This window comes from Ictalurus punctatus, chromosome 2 (genome assembly GCF_001660625.3).
Source record: "Ictalurus punctatus breed USDA103 chromosome 2, Coco_2.0, whole genome shotgun sequence".
Lineage (NCBI taxonomy): Eukaryota > Metazoa > Chordata > Actinopteri > Siluriformes > Ictaluridae > Ictalurus > Ictalurus punctatus.
The window spans coordinates 3,089,284-3,113,675 of NC_030417.2; the positions used below are offsets into that span (position 1 = coordinate 3,089,284).

At 40.9% G+C, this 24,392-nt stretch overlaps 2 protein-coding genes across 6 annotated transcripts in view; one reads left to right on the forward strand and one right to left on the reverse strand.

Moving 5' to 3' along the window:
• Positions 1-17,811, forward strand: part of smyd2b (SET and MYND domain containing 2b) — a 30,312-nt gene extending 12,501 nt beyond the window's left edge. For 2 of the 5 annotated variants that reach the window (XM_017452384.3, XM_047159957.2), the window contains exons 2-13: positions 4,719-4,901; positions 9,163-9,226; positions 10,418-10,528; positions 10,984-11,047; positions 13,187-13,311; positions 13,415-13,482; positions 13,566-13,668; positions 13,851-13,961; positions 14,060-14,183; positions 14,411-14,585; positions 15,514-15,622; positions 15,783-17,811. In XM_017452384.3, coding sequence (XP_017307873.1) covers positions 4,719-4,901; positions 9,163-9,226; positions 10,418-10,528; positions 10,984-11,047; positions 13,187-13,311; positions 13,415-13,482; positions 13,566-13,668; positions 13,851-13,961; positions 14,060-14,183; positions 14,411-14,585; positions 15,514-15,622; positions 15,783-15,869 — 1,324 coding nt within the window. In that variant the 3' untranslated portion in view covers positions 15,870-17,811. Of the gene's footprint in view, positions 1-3,822; positions 4,902-8,617; positions 8,650-9,162; positions 9,227-10,417; positions 10,529-10,983; positions 11,048-13,186; positions 13,312-13,414; positions 13,483-13,565; positions 13,669-13,850; positions 13,962-14,059; positions 14,184-14,410; positions 14,586-15,513; positions 15,623-15,782 lie in introns of those variants that run through there. The other 3 variants (XM_017452395.3, XM_017452403.3, XM_017452420.3) reach the window with 3 other exon arrangements.
• A 118-nt stretch (positions 17,812-17,929) lies between these two features.
• The window catches only part of LOC108255961 (protein tyrosine phosphatase non-receptor type 14), a 49,871-nt gene continuing 43,408 nt past the window's right edge, over positions 17,930-24,392 (reverse strand). The window contains exons 18-20 of the mRNA XM_017452372.3: positions 24,103-24,337; positions 23,795-23,958; positions 17,930-22,861 (exon numbers count right to left, since the gene is read on the reverse strand). Coding sequence (XP_017307861.1) covers positions 22,733-22,861; positions 23,795-23,958; positions 24,103-24,337 — 528 coding nt within the window. The 3' untranslated portion in view covers positions 17,930-22,732. The remainder of the gene's footprint in view (positions 22,862-23,794; positions 23,959-24,102; positions 24,338-24,392) is intronic.

Here is a 24,392-nt window from a genome sequence, read left to right on the forward strand (position 1 = left end):
TAACATCTCGCAATTCAGACTTTTATTCTCACAATTTTGAGGTAACATCTCGCAATTCAGACTTTTATCCTCACAATTTTGAGCTAACATCTCGCAATTCAGACTTTTATCCTCACAATTTTGAGCTAACATCTCGCAATTCTGACTTTTATTCTCACAATTTTGAGGTAACATCTCGCAATTCTGACTTTTATCCTCACAATTACGAATCGTCAGAAAAAGTCAGAGTTGTGAGGTAAAAAAAAGAGTCAAAATTGTGAGACATGATGTCGCAATTGTGAGAACTAAAGTCTCAATTACCTTTTTAAAAAATAAATAAATAAATAAATAAAAAAAAGTTCTCCGGGCTTCCATACACAGCAACCTCCAGACAATGAAAATAACTTCAAGATTAACCACTACAGACATTTTATTCCACTGAATCACTTCAGTCATTTATGTAAGAGCCAGTGCAACTACATTGCAAACATATTTTAGCACTGACTCTAAGAATCTGTGCCTTTTACCATTCAAATTTTTTTTAAACTCCTCTAACGCAGGTTTCTTTGCTGACTGGCTGCATTCTGCTCGATCGGTTTGAGTTTTTTTCATTCCGCAAACACACAACATATGGCTAACTAGCATCTGTTTGTTTGGCGTCCAATTCTTGCTTCTTTAATCGTGCTAAAAGCGATGAGGATCATTTAATTCATAAACAACGGAACTCTCATTCAATCTCACGTTCTGTAAATCTCTCCCTTCAACCACATCCACGTCACCCTTGCTGAACACAACACAATGTTATCACGGTAGCCATTTTGTTTTCCAGCCCCAAGTCCCTCCTTTCAAGGCAGGGAAGGCAGAACTGTATCTCAGTACTGAAAGGTTCATGACGGTGAGCATGTGGTTCCACTTGGAACGGTCTAGATAACACAATCTAGATACAGAGTCACTGAAAATGGCGCCACATGCTGGCCACAAATTAATATAATGGACCATCAGTTAATGTTTCAAGCGTCTCGTGACTACAAATGTTTACATCGAGCTACAAATAGTGTAACTTGAGCCGTCGATTGGATACGTGACGCTGGGTTTATAGTATATACACGTCACGTCTCCAATGTCTGCAATATATTATCTGGCCGGTCCTTATTAAAAATGAACCACCGTGTCACCTCAGTGACTCTGTAGAGAATAGCTCCTGGGATGGACCAGTCTGTTTTTACCCTTGAACACCAGTCACGCCGGTCAGCCTGCTCTCCTCCGTGCACCTGTACAATCTGGACAGGTGCCGAGGGGACAGACTGACTTTCCTCAGCTTTTTATTTATTTATTCATTTATGTTTTTTTTTTTTAGAAACTAGAGGTGCTGTTGCGCCTTTCATCAACGCACGAGCTGCACACATTAATGTGATAATAACTCCAGGGAGTTTTAGACCGCTCAGTCTTTCCACAGTAGGCTACACGACGCTCAGGGGAACGTTCTCCCTCCTCGCTCTCCTGTAGTCAACTTTCATCTCCTTGACACCGAGGGAGAGACCGAGAGATTGTTGCCTGCACCATGCTGCGAGGAGTTTCACCTTCTCCCTCCAGACGTCCCTCTAGCATGTTATCACTGCTGAAATTGCGGTTGGAAATGAATAGAAGGTTTTTTTTTTGTTTTGGTTTGGGGATTTATTTACTTATTTATTTTTTTAGAGAACAGCTGTTGAACAAAGCAACACCGTCATTGCTATGCATCCGTTTGTGGCTTCTGCTGTCAATAGTTGTCCGTATGATCGACGCTTCACTCTCTACGCACAATCATTCACACAAGCTTCTTCCATTCTTAAGATCTTCCCTTGCTGTGAAACTATGATCAATTCTTTTCACCTCTGCAGTTTGCCAATATTGCTGGGTAAATTTATTTATTTATTTATTTATTTATTTATTTATTTATTCCACATTCAAGCACGAGACAGCCTTAAAAGCATTTTATTTGATGTCTAATGGTTATATTCTGTACTTGTTATCAGATAAACCAGATTTGTATTGAGATTTTGTTTTCTGTATATTGCGTTACCTCAGTATTAGGCAGGCTGTTTTCTCAGATTCCCTTTTGGAAATATGGTATTAAATTCTCTCTCTCTCTCTCTCTCTCTCTCTCTCTCTCTCTCTCTCTCTCTCTCTCTCTCTCGCTCGCGCTCTCATTTGTGCAGGCTGAGCTTCTGTCACTTGAGGCTGCTGCCAACGTTACACAGGAAAACTGGGCAAAAAAAGGAGACAAGATGTGCAAAAAAAAAAAAGAAAAAGAAAAAGAATGTTGAATCATATCAGCATGGTGCGAGAGCACACATGCACTATTAATAGAAGGGAAGATTGCAGTCTGTGCTGAATGGATGGTAGCTAAATGAGCCGTTTCTCCTCCACTAGTGAACCGCCTTGTATTTTTAATCGCTGCCGCAGGGTTCAGTGAGGTAACAAGAAACAACGTCCTTATGTTGTTTACAAAAAATAATATACAAGCACTATTATTTGAATTTGATATCATTAACATTTTTATCTCTTGTTTTGTTTTGTTTTTTCTCCCTCTGGTCTCTCTTTTGAGCATTAAATCCACATACAAACCTGAAAAATATATTTACAGACTTGCTGTTAAGGCAGCAGTACAGCCAGAAGAGAAATGTATCCATACACCCCCCCCCCCCCCCCCCCCCCCAAGACCACCCACCCCGAGCGTACTCCGTCAGCCAAGGCAGTGAAAAAACACTGATGAATACTGCTGCTATTTTTAGCGACAGGATGTTACGTCATTATCTTTTTATAGATAAATGTGTGGACTTTATAAAAAGCATACAGGACTGTTTCTGTGTCAGTCCTCTGTGTGTACGCATCTAAAAATACTCATATTAAATATACAAGTAATAGCATGTCACGTAGCATGTTTTTTTCCCCCCCTTCCTTTCCCCCCTCCCCCAAGGTAGGAGAACATGAGGTTACGGTTTTCTCGTATCTCTTGAATTCTAAGCTAATTTGATACTAGCCAGACTCGCTGTATATCTGACGGAAGAGCGGTGTCTTGAAACTATTTTATTAGCATGATGAGATATTAACTTTTGAGTAGAAATGATGAATGCACATCGTTTTCGTTCTCGGCGAAACGATTCGGGAAGCCCTCGTGCGATACGGATCGCTGGGGGGGAGGGGCGGAGTCATCCAGGAAGTGTTTTTTTTTTTTTTTTTTTTAATCAATCAGAAGATCGGAATCGATTTGGCGCCGCAAATTTTTTTTTTTCTAATTTTCTCTCAATTGTGGCTCATTTTTGGAGCCACGAATTTTTTTTTTTTTTTTTTTTTTTTTTTTTTTTTTAAACATGTTTGATTCACTTCCTCTCGTTAAGTCGATTCCGTGTGGAATCAGTTTCTCAGAAATGAACTCACGGAGACGCTCGAGGACTGGTTGGGTTCGGTCCACACCAGAGTATGATTGCTGAGTCCTCACTTGCTTAAAAGGTGCAATAGTCAATTTTTTTTTTAAACAATTATATCCTGGAAGATATTTTAGAGAACGTGATATTTTAAAAAAATATCTGGAATATTTAAGGGTTTTTAAACCCGTTTGGAAAACCGACTTCCAGTCCGGAATTCTTGCTTGTGTTCGGATGCACTTCCTGTCAGTCGTTTTTTTTTGTACACGCTCCTTAGAGTGTCAGTGTAGATCTGTAGATCTTTAAAAAAAAAACAAAAAAAACAAAAAAAAAAAACATTCAAACGTCAAACCGACCTAATTGTGATTCGTAATAATCTCACCTACTGCACCTTTATTTATTTATTTATTTTTTAACCAGAGGCCAAAAGAGTTTGTTTTGTCCGTGTTCAGTATTGAATTTATTTGTGATGTCGCGCCCCACACTAGTGCTTAAGGGCAGTTATTTTCCCCCATAAGGAGTTCTTCATTTTTCCCATTCTACTGGGAATAAAACCGATCATTTTATTGTAGCACTTGTCTACGGTGTTTCATTATCAAAAGCTTTAGTTTTAGCCAGTTTAGCTTGATCTCTGCACCAGTGTTATTGTGGAGAGGTGTGCACTGTTCGCCCAGCAGCGTGCTCACACCCCTCGCTGCTCACCAGTCATGATACTCTACACACAGAAACCCAACCGCGTCCTGACTAACCTCCTACCAGACTTGTAGCGATAAAATCATTTGTCTGTTCACACCGATTGAATACGTCCGATAAGTCGAATGCCAGTGTACTGTACTGCTAGAAAGGGTTAGAGGACCCCGGGGGTCGGGGATGGGACGGGACGGAACCACGCCAGGGTTCCGTTCAAACGGATTAAACGGCACAAAGCCTGGGTACGTTCATGAAAACAACATCAGATTTGAGAAATTCACAGCAACTGGAAAGAAGGTGAGAACCTGGATGACTTTATAGCTTTACAACAGCACTCCATGGTGTAGGAACATGTTTAGGTTTGGAGCAACCGGCCCACGTGACAACCAACCCCATTCTCCTGTATTATAGAAATGATGATAATTACAGGTCTATAAAGAAAAGAAAAGAAAAGAACACCCTGAACATTTCACTTTGGTGAAAAAGGAAATAATCCCGCGCGCGTGTGTGTTAGTGGGCGGACCCTGGACTTGTCCGCCGAGACAGGTTTCTTCCTGTGATGTAGAGAGAGAGAGAGAGAGAGAGAGAGAGAGAGGCGCGCGCTTGTACAGAACGAGAGATACGTTTTGTTTTTTCCTCCAGGGACAGGGACATGACTGCGGACGGTATTGACGGTATGGAGCGGTTCGAGAGCCCCGGTAAAGGCAGGGGGCTGCGCGTGACCAGAGCGTACCGGGTGGGCGAGCTGCTCTTCGTCTGCCCCGCTTACTCGCACGTGCTGTCCGTGAGCGAGCGCGGCTACACGTGCGAGCACTGCTTTGCGAGGTGAGAATGCACGCACGCATGCATGAATGAATGAATGTATGCATGAAGCATAAAGACGTATAAACATTTCACTGTGCGTGCGTCGTTCATTTTCTATGATTATTCACGCGCCTTTGCGCATGGACACGCATGTCACACAGCAGGCTGCGCGCGTGCATCGTTGCATCTAGTTATTTTATTTATTTATTTATTTATTTAAAAAGAAGGATTATTCGCATCATTTAAAGAGTGGGACATTTCATTCCAGCCTTAATCGAAGACATTACATTAAAGTCTGAAGTTGTCAGTACTTTGCACCCAAGATGCATACTACTTAACAGATCTACATGCACAAGTTCCTTACATGTTCTCCTGCTGCTCTGAACTGTTCAGAGTTCACACTATCAATACCACCATGCAGTACACTTGAGTTTTTGTAGTGTTTACTGACATTCACTGTGATATTTATTACCAGGGGGGGTCTGCTTCATGCTAACCAAAGCGCAGTGAGTACATATACGCCTGCTGTAGTATACTTGATTCCTAACACTGCATCAGGAAAACCAAGCCTTGAAAAGGGAAAGTATCCTGTGCAGATTCTGTTTTGAAATCATGATCACGTCTACGTGTCACATTCAGTATGTATAAGCCAGCAATTACGCTCCATTAGAGACAGCTGCTGTCGAGTTGAGAGGTCTGGTTACACATGACCACAGTTGGGCATGACCTAAGCTAGGCCGGTCTCTATAAAAGATATTTCTGGCTTGTTTTTCTATGGCTCCTCCTTAGATGAAGTCCTTCACTGCGCACGCTGGGGTTTGGATACTGTATATTACCTATCGTGAAGCAAGACGTGGTTATATAGATCACCGTTTGCTCTCAGAAAGCTATTGTGTGCTCCAGAGGTGTGTCGTGTCGTGCGTGTTAGAGTGGAGAAATATCACCAAACCGTGGTGAACGTCTGTGATCAGCTATGACACCATATACAATTCACTACATACAACCAGCCCTAATTGGGTCGTTATATATCGTACAATGGAATTCTCAGTTCTGATTGGTCAGAAGGTTTTGTGAGGACCTGGTTTCTTGACAAGACAGAGAGGGGACAGTTTATTGTCGCTATGACGTGAGAGCATGGGTCAAAAAATTCATATTCGTTTGGGCAAATTGCGGTGATAGAAGAGGAATAAAACACTTTTCAGGACATGCTGCTCCAGAAAAGAATCAAGGTAACTCTTGTTTCGTATCCACGTTCATATTCCACCTCCGCATTGTTGATTGTTTTCCACGTCCTCAAATGTTTTAATCCTTACCTGATACATGAATGCAGCGTATACATATATATCATTTTTTTTTCTTTCTCAACTGAATTTTTTGTTTTTTTTAAACAATTATCTGCCCCCAAAAAGTTGACTAGTCCTGCGACTAGTCCTAATAGACCATTATAAGCACGTTGTATATTATTTGCACGGTGCATTGTGGGATTTCATGAACACGCCGCCGGACGTAATTACCAAAATGGCGGCGTTCCTAAAATAGCTCACTTAATAGTAAATAGGGTGTGAAAAAGCATCAGTAGATCAGTTGAGAGAGAATATTTAGGTCATGTGGAGAAAATAAATTATCCCGAAGAACAGTTCTTATATATTTTCTCATAGCATCTCGTTCGGAGGTAAGCTTCATGTATCTGGGAAAAGAACAGAAAAAAAAAAAGAAAAGCCATATATGAGTGTTTTGTGGTATCAAGGTGATGAGGACGTTTCAACCCTGAAGGCATTCTGTCCAAAAAATAAGCGATAATTCACCAAGTTGTTTCAGGACAGACGCAGGTAGGGAGTGAGAGTGAGAGACGCAAGGGCGTTAGAGTGGAGAATTAGGACGAGGCTTTTCATGGAGGCTCACCTTCGAGGGGAAGAGAAGAAAGTGTCATGCATGCTGATTACTGCATTGCAGAGGCAACCTAATTTCCCCGTCGTCTGCTCCCGACTGCGCTGGAGCGGAATAATAACAATGCTGCAACGCTTTATGCTTCAACCGAGCGAACGGTCCTGAACCACACTCATCTGCTGTGCAGGGAGGATGCAGACCGCTTATGTTGATTAGCGGCAGGTTTTAACGAGTTCCTCTACATTCCTATACATTTATTCACGATGACTATCTGTGACAAACTCACCGTCTTTGGGAAACGACGTGTTTCCCGGTGCGACAAGTTGTTTGGGGTTCACGTCACGTGCCGGTTTTTATCTGATTCGATTCGATTCTAGTCCAGTCTCCACCCCGTCCTGTCGTTTGTGTGTTTCCTGATTGTGTCCAGGTGTTATGCTTTCTATTCATTAGGGGGTAGTGATACACAAATGCCCAATTTCATACAGTATGAATATGTATGGTTATCAAAAAAAGCTCTAGTTGTGCTGCCTGTTTTAAATCTGGACAGATGTTATTGTGGAGAGGTGTGAACGGTTTGCCCAGCAGGGGGCTCACACCTCTCGCCTTTCCCGTCACCCTCCTCACTAGCAGCTAAACACAGTCGGTACGTTCACACGGACAACGATAATCCGATATGAACCCGATTAAGACGATACTCTGATTAAGAAACTAGAATGTAAACAGCGATTATTGATGACCTTAATCCGATTAAAGTCATACTCGAAGTAAACACAAATGGAATTAAGACGTGCGGAGTGTTCCTGTTTTAGTCGCGTTATCGACGTGCGTTACAGACGTGCACACACCTTAATCACACTATTAACGTCGTGTGGGAGTTTTCACCGCAAATAATTAACCGCACTTGAAGCGTTCGTAAAATTAAAAATGAAACACCCAAAACTGCATACGGTACCATAACGAAGACCGACTGTACGTCGATACGTGAAATTCTGGACGGAACGTCGGACGGCGTGGCGCGGGGACGTAACGACGAGTGCTGTTAATCGATCTCTGTTCTATAACGTGTAAAACCTGAACATGAAAGGAATATTCTAAAAGCGACTCACGTAAACACTTTAATCAGGATATTATACGTCTTATTCAGAATAAGGTCGATAATTAGATTATTACCGTACATGTAAACGTAGTCAGGGTCATGATACTCTACACACAGAAACCCAACCTGACTAATCTTCTAACAGACTTGCATTAATTCATTTGTTTATACCGTTGAAAATGACCGATAAGTCGATTTCCATTCCGCCGACGCCGATATACTGGTTAATAATAATAATAATAATAATAATAATAATAATAATAATAATAATAATGCAGCCTGTCATGTTCCTGAGAACCCACAGTGTCCTGTAGACTTTCCCATAGTGGGAAAAAAACCCCCTTAAAGTTGCAGCTTTACCTCGGATTCATAAAAAGCGCAGACACTGGAGACTCCTTCCATAAATGTTAAATAAAATAAATCGTCTCACGGAAAACAGTCCAGCGTCCCGCGTACAAGTCCCTGTGTTAAAGATGACGTGTTGGAACGAGCGCGTTGATATAAACCTGTGATTTGCCGGAGAAATTCATCGACACTTTCTGGCCATCCATCATCGGGACATTTGCAGCAATCTGTAAATGAATCGATGGCATTTTCAGCCTCTTCCGTGACTTCCGTCGCCGAAAGGTCACGTCTAAAAATACCCGCGAAGCGTTTCAAAGACGCCGGTTTTGCCGTGCGGGTAATCGCGGCTAGAAAATCAGACGCGCTCTCACACCCACAGAGCGACAAATGTCTTTAACAGATGGGACGTGAGAAAGGGAGCAGTATGGCTAAGCGACGTAGGTCCGTTTGAATAGACTGATAGAATATCTGGTACGCATCGATAATCAGGAAATGATCTAGGATCAGTTTTTGGACATCACGTACTAGTGAGCATGGCGTCATTGAGGACCGAGGAGGAGTTGAGTCGATCCTCGTGGGAAAGAAATGATAGCGTCAGCGTGAATGCGATGAGACAGAGTTTGCGATTTATTGCTCAGCGTTGTGTTACACTATAGGAGTGTGGCGTACTCTGGTGTGCTCTGGCGGTTTGGTGTCGGGTCTTTCTAAATGCGCCACTGGGTATTTTCATCCTGCAGTGCAATCAAGTGTGTTATTCTGGCCTCTGTGCAGACACAGTGCAGTACCATGTGGTGTAATACTGCACCAGTCTAAGTTTGTGTGTGTGTTTTGGCAGCTGCCTCATGGCTGAATTGTGTGTGCGTATGCCATATGCTCTTGGCCCGATGGCCATTGGTGTTGGCACTGTGTGTGTGAATCGTCTGTGGAAAAATCCATCTCATGTTTTTCCTATAGGAAAGAGGGTCTTTCGAAATGTGGAAAATGCAAGAAAGCGTTCTACTGCAACGTGGAATGTCAGGTAGGAACTGTCGACGAGCAAATCACATCCGTAAACAAATCACAACGCAACTGTTTGCAAGAAGATTCCAGCAAAAATCGTAGCGTAGAATCGTCCGAAAGGAAAATAGCGTTAGTTTGGGCGGAAACGTCCGTCTCTTACCAAGCTTGGAATCAATCGGCGTGCAAGTCGACGCCCTAATCTGAATCTCGATCGAGCGACGTGAAGACATTGTGGATTAGCTTTAAAATGACACTCCCGTAAAACAGGAAGATGGCCAAGATTTGTCCGTTCGATCGCTTTCAAGAAAAGTAATGGCGCCCTAGAAAAGGAGGAAGCGTTTAGTGTGGGTTCGCCGCATTACTGGAAGATTTAGCTCACTGCGATCTTTGCCATTTTATGGATATTCGTGGACTTCGGTCGATTCAAATCGCCTCACGCCGATCGAGATTTCTCACCTTACGTGAATGCATGAAGAAATTCAGCGTTATTACACTTTTGTCAATCTGTCGGATTTCTTTTGTTTGGTTCGTGACTTGAGGAAAAGATCGCTAAATGAGGCCCGTAGATAGTGTATGAAGCACGGAATCGTAAATGAGTCTAATCTGTGCCGTATAAAACCCTAATCACCTTCACGTCTCACTAGTACGATTCACTAGTGGTCTTTCCGACTCATTATCCCCAGATTTATTCGCCTTATCACGTTCCAGGGCCAGTCGTTGTTTGCTAATGCTAATACGATAATGCTTTCATGTGCTATTAGCATGCACAGGAGAAGCCAATTTTACTTTCAGTTTTTTTTTTTCTTTTTAATGAAAAATGTCCTCTCGCGAGTGCATGACAGAATTGTTCCCGGATTCATATTACATGAACGAATCTTGTTTTTAATTTCGGGAAAGATTCATTATCGTGCGATGTATCGTATCATATTACGCAGAAAATCCCGAAGTAGTCTATAATCAATAACTTGATGTTGCAAACATGGAAGCGGGTTTTAATTTAGAACTACATTTTAGCAGTTAAAAAAAAATAAATCATAAAAAGTGAAATAATATCATTCTGTGAGTGTTTTTAATCAAAATGAACACGCTTCAAAGAAGATGTCTAGTGTTTTTTTTTGTTTTGTTTTGTTTTTTTTCCGTGTGCCTTAAGATCGCTAACTAGATAATATCTTAAAATGTATGTTCTGTATTGACGTGTGCATTTTTTCAGAGAGGCGACTGGGCGATGCACAAGCTGGAATGCTCGGCGATGTGTTCGTTTGGGGAGAGCTGGTGTCCGTCAGAGACTGTCCGTCTGGTGGCTCGGATAATCAGCCGCATGGTGAGAACTCCACGTAGGACCCGATAAGGAATTCGAAGTTATTCCAGGCTCGGTGTGTCCAGCAGGCTGTGCGCCAACGCTGGTGTCAGTTAACTTAAAGGTTACTAGATATAGCAGAATGGATTCGCACCATGGATTCGAGAGGGCGAGAAGAAGAGAGCGAGAGATGATCCATGTTGTTAGCAAGGTAGCAGGCAGATAGTCGGTAGTTAAATGTTTAGCTAACACGTTCTACAAGAAATTAGCGAGCGTTTAGCGATTTGGGAATATCGCATGATCGTAATTATTGTCCAGGGTAAAAATACGTACGTACAGACATACATCGGAAAGTGCCGGAATGTTTCTTTAATTACGACGTTATGCCACAGCATCTGTTCGTTCGGAAGGTGTTGATTAGTTTTCTATTCTGCGCTATTTCTGTGTAACGTGACGTTTTTTCTTTCTCGCTCTTCAAGCAGAAAGTTCCGAAAGAGAGGAGCGACTCGGAGAAACTGCTCTTGTTAAAAGATCTGGAGGGCAGTAAGTATCGTGGTTTTTTTTCTTCAACAACAATCTTTTTCTCCCGTCTGTGTCTTTCTTCACCTGTCTCTGGAAGTTTCTTCCTGTCCATTCCACGTGCTCTCGTTCGATGCCGTTCCTCACATTCCTTCCATTTCCAATCAAACAGATCAGTTATGGAAAACCCCCGCTTTAATTCTCATGAATCCCCTCATCAACACCACAGTAGTAAACATTTCGTTCAGCATTTCATACCATTCAATATGACGTTCGATTCTATTTAACGTCCCATTCAGCATTCAGTTCTATTCAGCATTCCAGTCCACTCCGTTCTGTTGAGCACTCAATTGAATTTAATGTTGCTCAACAATTCTTTCCGGTCCAATCCATCCAACGCTCAATTTTATTCCATCAGATTCCATTTCCAATCAGCATTCCATTCAGTTCTGTTTAACATACCAATCCATTCCATTCTAGTCAGCATTCTATTCAACATTCAATTCTATTCAACAATTCATTCCATTCAGTATTCCATTCCATTCAACATCCCATTCAGCATTCCATTCAGCATTCCATTCAACATCCCATTCAATATTTCATTCCATTCAACATCCCATTCAGCATTCCATTCAGCATTCCATTCAACATCCCATTCAGCATTCCATTCAACATTCCATTCAACAATCCATTCAACATCCCATTCAATATTTCATTCCATTCAACATCCCATTCAGCATTAAATTCAGTATTCCATTCCATTCAACATCCCATTCAGCATTCCATTCAGTATTCCATTCAACATCCCATTCAGCATTCCATTCAACATCCCATTCAGCATTCCATTCAACATCCCATTCGCATTCCATTCAGCATTCCATTCAGCATTAAATTCAGTATTCCATTCCATTCAACATTCCATTCAGCATTCCATTCAGTATTCCATTCAACATCCCATTCAGCATTAAATTCAGTATTCCATTCCATTCAACATTCCATTCAGCATTCCATTCAGTATTCCATTCAACATCCCATTCAGCATTCCATTCAACATCCCATTCGCATTCCATTCAGCATTCCATTCAGCATTCCCTTCAGCATTCCATTCAGCATTCCATTCAATATTTCATTCCATTCAACATCCCATTCAGCATTCAATTCAACATCCCATTCAGCATTCCATTCATCATCCCATTCAGCATTCCATTCAACATCCCATTCAGCATTAAATTCAGTATTCCATTCCATTCAACATCCCATTCAGCATTAAATTCAGTATTCCATTCCATTCAACATTCCATTCAGCATCCCATTCAGCATCCCATTCAGCATCCCATTCAACTTTCCATTCAGCATTCCATTCAGCATTCCATTAAACATTCCATTCAGCATTCCATTCAGCATTCCATTAAACATTCCATTAAACATCCCATTCAGCATTCAATTCCATTCAACATTCTATTCAGCATTCCAAACAGCATTCAAGTCCATTCAACATTCCATTTAACATTCCATTAAACTTTCCATTCAGCATTCCAGTCCATTCAACATTGCATTAAGTATTCCATTCCATTCAACTTTCTATTCCATTCAGAATACAATTCCATTAAACATTCCATTCAGCATTCCATGCAACATTCTATTCAGCATTACATTTCATCAGACATTCCAAATCAGCATTCCATTCAGTATTCTATTCCATTCAGCATTCCATTCAGTATTCCCATGCAACATTCCATTTCGTTAAACATTTCATTTAACATTTTATTCGGCGTTCCGTCCCGTTCAGTTCAACACTGTATTCATTTACACAAATCGTGTAATTTCTTTTCCAATTCCTTATGATAATTACGTCTCCTTCTATTTCCTCATTTTCTCCTCCCCCGGATTTCACTACCTACAAAGAGAAAACACACAGTGTTGCTTTTTTAGAACTAATTAATTCATTTATTTTAATCGCTCTATGTGAAAATATATGAAACAGACTCAGGAATGCAGACAGCAGCAGAACTGTAGCTGTCGTAAAAGTGGAGAAAGAACCGCTACTACCTGCGAGGTGGGATCTACGGTCCTGCTGCTGTGAACATTTCTGCAGTTTCTTCAAACAGTAATCACAGGCACAATCTCGCCCCCTCTCTCTGACTCTCTGTATCACTCACTCAGACCTGGATAAGTTGGATAATGAGAAAAGGGAGATGAATGAGGCGGACATAGCCGAACTGCATCACTTCTACTCCAAACATCTGGACTTTCCTGACCACCAGGCTCTGCTTACTCTGTTTGCTCAGGTACACATCTGGCTCGTTTTACCTACCGAGTCATGCGTTCTCTTTCTCCTTCGAAAGTTCTCATAGCCGACTCCTGATTCTCTTCACACACTCACACTCACAGGTGCACTGTAACGGTTTCACAGTGGAGGACGAGGAGCTCTCTCACGTCGGATCAGCGGTGTTTCCAGAGTAAGACGATGAACTTTTTCAGCCATTTGAACTTTCTTTCATCGTTGCGTCATTACATCACTCGCTCCGTTTCTCTCGGTCAGTGTCGCGCTGATGAATCACAGCTGCTGCCCCAACGTCATCGTCACGTACCGAGGGACCTCAGCAGAGGTGCGAGCTGTGAAGGATATCAGCCCGGGAATGGAGGTGAGACCACAGTCAGCTCATTCAGGTCAAAGGTCAGGGTGAAAGCCCCCCCCCACCCCCAAATAAAACTTATAAATGTATTGTTATGATATAAAAAGTGATTCAATAAGACATTCACTGCTGGGTCATGAACAGAATATTAGCAATATCGTGTGTGTGTGTGTGTGTGTGTGTGTGCACAGGTATACACCAGCTACATCGACTTGCTTTACCCAACAGAAGACAGAATGGAGAGACTCAGGGACTCGTACTACTTCACCTGCGACTGCAAAGAGTGCAAAACCAAATCCAAGGTGTGTGTAATGTGTTTAGTTAAACCATGATAATTCGTTCTTTCTTTAAATGCCCCTGGCTCTCTAGCTGGACTCTCGTGTGTGTGTGTGTACTATAGGACAAGGTAAAACTGAAGCTGAGGAAGGTGAACGGTGATGAACCGCGCTCAGAGGAGATCAGGGAGATGCTTCGCTACGCACGAAACGCCATCGAAGACTTCCGCCGCGCCAAACAGGAGAAAAATATCCTTTTTTCCTCCCCCCCGTTCCCAAATTACATCTCAACACTTTATACCATGTCAGTTTAGATGCAAAAAAAAAATGTTTTCGAATGTGTTGTACGTCGTAAGGAATTGATCTGAACTGATATTGATGCTCATGTAGTTCTTTAGGTACCAGGTGTGTGTGTGTGTATTGTATGTGTTTCTGTGTGTGTGTGTGTGTGTTGTATCTCCTTGACTCCTGGGCACCCCCTGCAGAGCTGCTGGAGATATGTGAGCTCAGTATGGACAAAATGGGCTCCATGTTCGAGGATTCCAACGTCTACATGCTGCACATGATGTACCAGGCCATGGGAGTGTGTATGTACATGGAGGATTATGACGGCGCCGTGAGCTATGGAGAGAAAGTCATAAAACCGTTCAGGTTGGTGTTAACCCAAACACACACACACACACACACACGCACATACATGCATACAAGTATAGGTGTAGAAAAGATTAAATGAATTAAATGTAAAGTTTCTATATGTATATATAGTGGTGGAAATAAGTATCGAACGCGCGGACGTTTTTTTTCATTGAATATATTTCCAATGAGGCTATTCACGTGAAATTTTCACCACACTTTGGTATTAACTGAAATATAAAGAAATCCAGTTGCGCGTAATAAAGCGGAATGACACGGGGGGAAAAAGTCTCGAACACGCTAAGAAAAAGCAGTTCTCCAAGGCAAGGTAAGGCAAGGAACCAGCTGAAATCCGTAAGTAGTTATACCCCCGATCTGTGCAAAATTTATATCAGCTGGGTTAGTAAATCGACGGTCTATGTAAAGGCTCTTTCGTTTACGTTTCATTTTTATTCGCAGATTTCTTGAGTTAATACTCATGTCTGGTGAAACATTTCACGTGAATAAGCTCATGGAAAAAAAAAAATGCTGACGCGTTCAGTACTAACTCCACCCCCCCACCCACCCACACTGTGTGTGTGTGTGTGTGTGTGTATATAAATATATATAAAAACTGGACAGAAAACATAAAATAAACATTTCCCTAAGACAGTACTATGGAAAAAATGTATGTTTACAACATACATATATATTTATGTTTATATTATTTACAAACCTTTACAGGTATCCACCCTTTAAAATAATTTGTAGTGCAGCCAGTTGTCATCGCAAGTCACAGAATTATTTGAAGGGCGGTAACCTGAAAACACCATCCCCACTGTGAAGCATGGTGGTGGTAGCACTGAGTCAAAAGTTACCCTTGGCCTCTTGGTGTCCTATAATGTTGAATTGTCCATGCAGTCCTTTTCCCTGTAAAGGAGTTGATGTGACGGTATGCTCTGTGCAGGCAGCTGTATCCGGCCTACTCCCTGAACGTCGCCTCGATGTACCTGAAGCTGGGGAGACTGTACACGGTTCTGGACCGACTCTCTGCAGGATCCGCTGCCCTCAAAAAGGTAGTATACTCAAATGGTATTGTTTCAAACGGATATATTTTTCTTCTCCTTCCAACAGTTTGCTTCTTTAATTGTATCTAAAAAAGTAACATACTGCAGCTTTAAGTTCAGTTTTTTTTTTTTTTTAATTTGTCACCTTTGTGCGTCTCCCCTCCCCCAGGCTTTGGCTATTATGGAGGTTGTTCATGGAAAGGACCACGTCTACGTAAAGGAACTGCAAAAACAGATCAGCACGCACCAAAAATAAACACACCCACTAAAACGAACACTCTTTAGTACAATAATGTATCCGGCAGTGTGAATCAAAAGAGCTGCATTTTTTTTTTTTTCTTTCCTTCATTTATTCCCTATGGAGAGGGAATTTCATCTCTAGTCCTGGAGACTCAAAGGTTCAGTTTTAAAAAATTCACTATTCCTAAGCAGGGGGTGGAAAGATTACTGAAGAATCGTAAGAGTAAATAGAGTACCTTGTTTATAATAATACTCAAGAGTGAGTGAGTGAGTGAGGGTTTTTAAAAAAAATTTATGTATTTATTTATTTATTTAAAATTGTGACTACTTTTCTCCCTTTTAACACTAGCTAACCTAGTTAGCATAAAAACCAAAACTTAGCACTGTATGTTTTATTTTATTTTTTTTTTCAAATTAGAGGCTGATCCCTGATTCTTGAAACGTGCTTTGGAAGGCAAACCCGGCATGACACGAGAACGCTACCGCCCTTCTTGGTCTTGATTTTGAAAAGCCTTTACAGGTGAGGCCAAGGACATTCTTTTGTTTTTAACGCTAATGCTACTTCAGGCGTCCTCCTTATTAGCCAGTTCTAAACGAGCTTTCTATGCAACTTGATATGAGAATTAAACAGTCCACTTGCCATCAGTGGCGTCAGAACAAGTGGGAAACAATGAACAAATTACGGACCGGGAAATATCAAGTAGCAAACACACCTGAGGCAAAGTATTGTTACAGCACTTACAATTCTAAACGCCGATTCTACACTACTTAATAACGGAGTACCTCAATTCCTAAGCTAATTCATTACTGCTCCTAACACACCTGATCCAACTTCTCAAGGGCTGAATAATTAGCTGATGAGGTTTGTAAAGAGCAGGAAAACTAAACAACAACTTTGTAGTTTCCAGGATCGGAGTTGAGAACCTTCTCTTGACTATTCGTTACTCTGTGAAATGCATTTCTTCAATCCAAAGCTTCTGTAGAGAGTTATCTTTTTGTACAGTGTTTCAACTCATCACTATCCGGTGTCCGGTCCATTTCCAACACCCGTTCGGAATTGCACTCGGCTTCGAAATCCAACCGTTGCGATTAAAAACCATAGCCGTGTTCATTCCCCCGCATTTTCCGTGACGTCTGACTTAAGAGTTTCTCAAATAACGCGACGGATCCAAACGGTTGGTGCGTGTGGTCGGACATTTCTGTAGTCCCTTTAGTTCCTACCTGCGATTACTTCACACAGAAATGGAAGAAAAACCTGTAAGCGTGGTTTCTAAAGCTTGGAAAGAAGTACTAGAGATCGTTTGGTGTCTCTAGTGAGTGTACTGAGCTAGCTACCGTTAGCTTGCTTTGTGAATATGAGAACAAAGCTCGTACGAATCCGAGCACGTAACGTCGAACAATTTTCCTGATCCAGAGTAATTTTACTGTTTAAGAATTAAGATTTATTTCTTAGTTTATAAAAAAAAAAAAAACTGTATATATTTGTGGTCAATTTTTTTTTGGTGTTATTTTCATTCGGTTTAGAAAAAACGCTTCGGAACCCTGACATCCAAATAAACGTGACCATAGTGAAGAACAACACTTGCTTCATTTCATGCTATCGTAAATATCTTAAATAAGACGCACATACATTTCTACTACATATCGGCAGCTGATGTTCTTTTGAAACACACGGCAGACCAAGCTGTCGGTATTTTCTGTTTTAGGTCTTCATACAATTCATCACTTTTACTCTTAACTACTGGTTCGAGCCTGTTTGAACTTTTTTTTTTTTTTTTAAAGGAATCAAGTAAAAACTAAACGGATCTTAATGGGGTTCATTAAATAAATTAAGCTTGTAATGTGGGTGGAAATTTTTTGAGCTTGCTAATAAACGCTGCTAATCGAATCCGTCTGTTTTCAATATGAAAAGACAATTAAATTAACTCGGGGTGTTCTTTGGTTTCTAGGCACACAAAGGAAAATATGTAGCTTTATTATTATTATTATTATTTATTTTATTTTTTTCCTACAGTTTATATGCGAAACTGTAAAAATCTGAATCTCACGCTTATATATTCAGACTTTGGACAAGACTGAGAAAATAATGCTTTATTGTATAATAGGCAAGTATGACAGTTCTGGGGGTGGGGGTGTGGGGGGGGGGGGGACGGTTTCATTTTGGAAAAATAAACAGAGCATAAACAAAATATATGTACATAATTAAGGAAATTTGGAAATAATAGTAATTTGGTAATTAATAATAAAAGTAGGAATGAGCGAGAAAGTAAAAAAAAGAAACCTGCAGAGAGAGACTGGAATGCAACGTAGCAAAAATACTGTCATTGTAAAAACATTGGCAAAAACACACTTATTACGAATACAACAGCTAACAGAAGCTTATATTTTCCATGTGTATACTTATATACAAGTAAAAAACAAAACAAAAAAAAAACCAAAACATGCATAGTTTCTGTTTTATGGTATTTAATAGTACCAAGTCGTATCAGATTTTAGAACATTCATATCGAAGTAAGCTAATAGAATTTTACACAGCTTAGTCGCATCAGTTTCTTTTAGCATATGATAAAATTATTACTAAAAACATATAATGAAATATAATGACTCAGAAGCTCTGAATGACCCAATAATTGGTCCTAAGCAACTTGGAACAATTTAGAGTTTCAGTTTGGAAGTGAAATGCAGAGTGGAGTATTGTAGAGTATAGAGGAGTGGAGCCGAGTATTTTAGAGTATTATGGAGGAGAGTATTGTAGAGTGGAGTAGAATAGAGTATTGTATAGTGGAGCAGAATATTGTAGAGTATAGTAGAGCAGAGCATTGTAGCGTAGAGCAGAGTATTGTAGAGCAGAGCATTGTAGCGTAGAGCAAAGTATTGTAGAGCAGAGTATTGTAAAGTAGAGCAGAGTGTTGTTAAGTAGAGCAGAGTGTTGTAGAGTAGAGCAGAGTATTGTAGAGCAGAGTATTGTAAAGTAGAGCAGAGTGTTGTTAAGTAGAGCAGAGTGTTGTAGAGTAGAGCAGAGTATTGTAGAGCAGAGTATTGTAAAGTAGAGCAGAGTGTTGTAGAGCAGAGTATTGTAGAGTAGAGCAGAGTATTGTAGAGCAGAGTATTGTAGAGTGGAGCAGAGTGTTGTAGAGTAGAGCAGAGTATTGTAGAGTAGAGCAGAGTATTGTAGAGTAGAGCAGAGTATTGTAGAGCAGAGTATTGTAAAGTAGAGCAGAGTGTTGTAGAGTAGAGCAGAGTATTGTAGAGTAGAGCAGAGTATTGTAGAGCAGAGTATTGTAGAGCAGAGTATTGTAGAGTAGAGCAGAGTATTGTAGAGCAGAGTATTGTAAAGTAGAGCAGAGTATTGTAAAGTAGAGCAGAGTGTTGTAGAGTAGAGCAGAGTATTGTAGAGCAGAGTATTGTAGAGTGGAGCAGAGTGTTGTAGAGCAGAGTATTGTAAAGTAGAGCAGAGTATTGTAAAGTAGAGCAGAGTATTGTAAAGTAGAGCAGAGTGTTGTAGAGTAGAGCAGAGTATTGTAGAGCAGAGTATTGTAGAGTGGAGCAGAGTGTTGTAGAGTAGAGCAGAGTATTGTAGAGCAGAGTGTTGTAGAGTAGAGCAGAGTATTGTAGAGCAGAGTATTGTAAAGTAGAGCAGAGTATTGTAGAGTAGAGCAGAGTATTGTAGAGCAGAGTGTTGTAGAGTAGAGCATTGTAGAGTAGAGCAGAGTATTGTAGAGTAGAGCAGAGTATTGTAAAGTAGAGCAGAGTATTGTAGAGTAGAGCAGAGTATTGTAAAGTACAGCAGAGTATTGTAAAGTAGAGCAGAGTATTGTAGAGTAGAGAAGACTGTTGTAGAGCAGAGTATTGTAGAGTAGAGAAGACTGTTGTAGAGCAGAGTATTGTAGAGTAGAGCAGAGTATTGTAGCATGGAACAGAGTACTATAGAGTAGAGAAGAACAGAGTATTGTAGAGCAGAGTATTGTAGCGTGGAACAGAGTACTGTAGAGCGGAGCAGAGTATTGTAGAGCGGAGCAGAGTATTGTAGAGCGGAGCAGAGTATTGTAGAGCAGAGTATAGTAGAGCAGAGTGAAGTAGAGTATTGTAGGGTGGAATAGAGTGGAGCAGAGTATTGTAGATTAGAGTGGAGTGGAGTAGAGTATTGTACAGTAGAGTGGAACAGAGTAGAGTGGGTCACTCCAGATCTTCTGTATGTTCAGTAAGGCACTAATATACTGGCTTAGGGCACTTCACTAGTGCACTGCAAAGGGAAAATTTCGGAAATCTGGCTCAATTTCCCTACGCGCGATATGTACAGCAATGAAAAGAAAGAAAACGACACAAATCGCAAGAAAAGAATGTAAATAAAAAGACGCACTGAAGTGCTAGTGTGTGATCATTTTAATATGATTCACTTCTTCGACAAACCTGAACACGTTGTTAGTGCTCAATAATTTAATGGCCGCGTTCTACAAAAGCCGAAGCCTCACAATGAACGCCACCTTGGCTTCTAGTCACACATCCCTGCAGCCTTACATTGTTCTCTGTACACTGAAGACTACAGTGTACTACTTAACATTACTGCGTTAGGTGTTACGGAATCTGTTCAAATCTGTTTCTCAAAAACGTCACGGTGTCAATTAGGCCGATAATCAGCTGTGGTTTATATACACAGTACAGTCCCCTCCAAAAGTATTGGAACGGCAAGGCCAATTCTATTGTTTTCGCTGTACACTGAAGACATTCGGGTTTGAGATCAAAAGATGAATAAGACCGGCTTTTATTTCCTCATGTTTACATCCAGATGTCTTAAACAACGCAGAACCTTTTGTTTGAATCCACTCATTTATTCAAGCGGTCAAAAATATTCAAACATGTGACAGATAGGCATTTCATGCTGCTCAGGTGTGCCCTGTTAAACTAATTGTGTATAGAATTAATATCGCTGAACGTCTACTCTTGTTTCGAGCCCTAGGTTTCACCTGATAAGACTGCATTTGTTGTTCAAAAGGATAAACCAACACGAAGACCTGAGAGCTGTCTATGGGAGAAAAGCAAGCCATTTTGAATCTGAGAAAAGAGGGAAAATGTATTCGGTGTACAGCAAAAACAAAAGCCTTGCCGTTCCAGTACTTTCAGAGGGGACTGTATATCGCAAAATGTAACACTATGCATGACAGATGAGTGACATATTAAAGGATGGTGCTACCGTTATGCATTAGGGGGGCAGGTAGGGGGTTGGGTGGTGTTTTTTTTTCTTTTTATACTGAAGGGCGTGGCACCTTCCAGGATGACTCCGCCCACATCGTTTAGTGAAAATGTCAAATCGGCACATGCCTAATGTCAATAAATCTGTTTTCACGGAAACAAGTGAATAATTATGCCATAGTCAACGTCACAAACAGTGTCTGAAAGTCCAAATGCATTGCTTTTGAATGCAACATCTTCAAAATAAACAACATAAACGTAAACGAAACGGAATTAGCTTAGGTTCGCCTCCACAACGAGTTAACAAAAGACTTAAGAAATGCAAACAGCCGTTCTCGCCTTTTCTTTACTGAGCACACGGACGCACAACTTGACCTAAAGGAAAATAATAAATTAAAAAAAAATTAGATATATATATATAAAAAAATTAAATATCAAAAAGCGTTCATGAAAGTTGATATGTACAAGTTTTTTTTTTTTTTTTTTTAGTATTTTTTTCCCCGATAATCCATATTAACATCCTTTTCAAATATACCGTATTCTCCAGACTATAAGTTGCAGCGAAGACGCGACATCTACGGTATCGTTTTATAACGGAAGCCTTAATTCTTCGTTAGCTCAAACGACTTTGAATTAACGTTCTATAACAGCTGTAATCCTGTAATACACAGGACAGTTGAACGCAAAACTTTCGGCACCCCTGTCCAAAAGTGAAAAGCAGTAAACACGACCTCTGCGGCAAAGCTATTTAAAAAAAAATAAAATAAAATAAATAAATAAAAAAATTCTGCAAATGCACAGTTACTTTACATTTGATGAACCTAGACTAACTTTTGAAACAAACAACAACAACGAAAAAAAGTAAAACGTGGCGCGTGCAAAAGTTTGGACGCCCTTTATACTTTATAGTAACTGTGCATTTAAAAAAAAATAAAAAAAATAAATAGTTTGCTGGAGAGGTTGTGTTTACTTCTTTTCATAATTCAACATTCAAAATACGTCATTTGACTAGGGGTGCCCAAACTTTTGACTAAAAGTATCCGTATAAAAGTATAAGGTGTTGTTCTTTAATAAATAAAATATAATCGGAATAAAATACTTCAGGCTGCGCTGTTCACGTTCGCGGTAGCAGTATCACGCCGTTATTGATTAGTTTCTGAGAACAGCACACCCTCAAGTGTTTTATTCCTTGCTTCATAATATTCATGCTAATTCTCTAAGCAGACGGAATTTCTCGGGGTGCGTTATGTACGGCGGTGTAACTTTATAGCCTGGAAATTACAATATGGAAGTAAAAAAAAAAAAAAAACGACAATTTTTATATTTTATAGAAGTCATACTCATTATTTCACCTAAATGAACAAAATCATGTTTTATACCATTTATGACCGCCATATGCACTCACATTTTTCTGACGGTGTAGCTACAAGAATGAGAAGCCTTCAGCTGTGTTTTAGAAAGCATAACGGAGAGGTGCTGTCCTCCAAAACCAAAACAGCAAAAAATATATATTAATAATTATAATACAGGCATTTCATACAGCCACTCGTTTACTGTGGATATTAGGGTCTGTTTGGAATTACGTCGGTAGAGATGTTTCCGCCCGAGCGTCATGCCTTTCAGTTAAATGCAACAAGTTAGGATGGTGCGTATACACACACACACACACACACACACACACAGTCGGACTCAGATGAGTCTGGTGTTCTTCAAAAACTGGATCAAAACCTGATACACAAACTGGTACTGTGCGACGGTCTGAACCATCATCATCCTCTGCTGTCTCAAGTAATTTAGCATCACTGGGACCTCCATCCTCTGAGAAAGAGAGAGAGAGAGATAATTAGCAATCATAACCTGTCGCAGGAGAGGTCTGAGAGGACAGGACCCGAGACTCCGTTCTCCTTTCATTTCCTAACAGAACAATCAAGATGTTACCCGGAGAAACCCGACAGACACACTCTTCCTCATTAACCCTTTCTCACGGTACACTCGCGTTCAACTTATCGGACATTTTCGACAGGTATAAACAAATGAACGATTTTATCGCCACTCGTCTGGTATCAGATGAGTCAGGAGACTGTTGGGTTCCTGTGTGTAGAGTATCATGACTCTGGTGAGCAGTGCGATGGGAAAGGGGAGGGGTCTGAGCCCCCTGCTGGGCAAAACATTCACAGCGCTCAACAATAAGACTTGTACGGAGATAAAATTGACAGCAGGATTACAGCTTTTTTGATAGTGAAAACATTTCAACCTTAAAACATAAAAATTCCTAAAGCCCTACTACAGTGTCTACTTTCATATGAGTCATTAACCACTACTGTGGGGTGCGACATCACAAATAAATTCAATGCTGAACACGGGCACCACCAAAACGAGGTGTTAGTTAAGTTGTGTCATTTTAGTCGTTCTGTTGGTTTAATGTGAAAACTTTAAGGAGTAAGGAGTCGCCAGTGTCAGGGCTTTACGTTTTCCACCATGTTAAAGTCTTCATGACAGAGTTTGTTTGTTTGTTTGTTTGATTGAGTCAAGAGAGACCAAAAAAAAAGATATATATATATATATATATATATATATATATATATATATATCCATTTCCTCACTCACTGATGATAATAATAAATAATAAAACAATCCCGTTTTTTAAGAATCCATTCAACCAAGTACAAAAGCTTGACGATGAGAGACTCGAGAGAGTGCTGCGAGTCATGCTCGCTCGACCGTCTCAAACCTCAGTGTGGTGGTTTTCACCTCATTGTGCTCCAGGCAGCTGATCATGAGCTCGGTGAGAATAACGACTCCGGTGCGTCCGACTCCGGCGCTGCAGTGAATCACGACCGGCGGCTTCGGGTTCTTCGAGGCGTCCAACATGCTGTTGGTGTGACGACGCACAGACTGGATCTCCTCCAGGTACGCTAGAGCGGCGGAAAAGTGTGACAACTGGTCAGAAGACGGAACTGGGAAACAACAAACTACACGGAATGACCGCTTCAGAAGGCTGTCGCGTTGTGGTATTTGGTCTACGGTATGAAGAAGGAAATGGATTATGGTTTACTCACCGAGGAAGCCCTGGACGTATTCGGGGCAGCCGTGCTCGGGCCAGTCGGTGTACTGCAGGTGCCACACAGTCCGCTCCTGACCAGACAGCAGGTGCTTGACCTTTAACCCAGTCGTTGCGTAGCAACCCGAGTCTGTACGGAATTTAGTCGTGACCTTGAACTTGCCGTGCGTGGCCGAGTTGTGTTTGGAGCCGAGTTTCGGCCAGTACCTGTGGCTCTTCGAACGACCTCCCTCCTGCAAAGGCATGAAACGTTCTCCGTTTACATTACACGCAATGTTTCATTCGTAA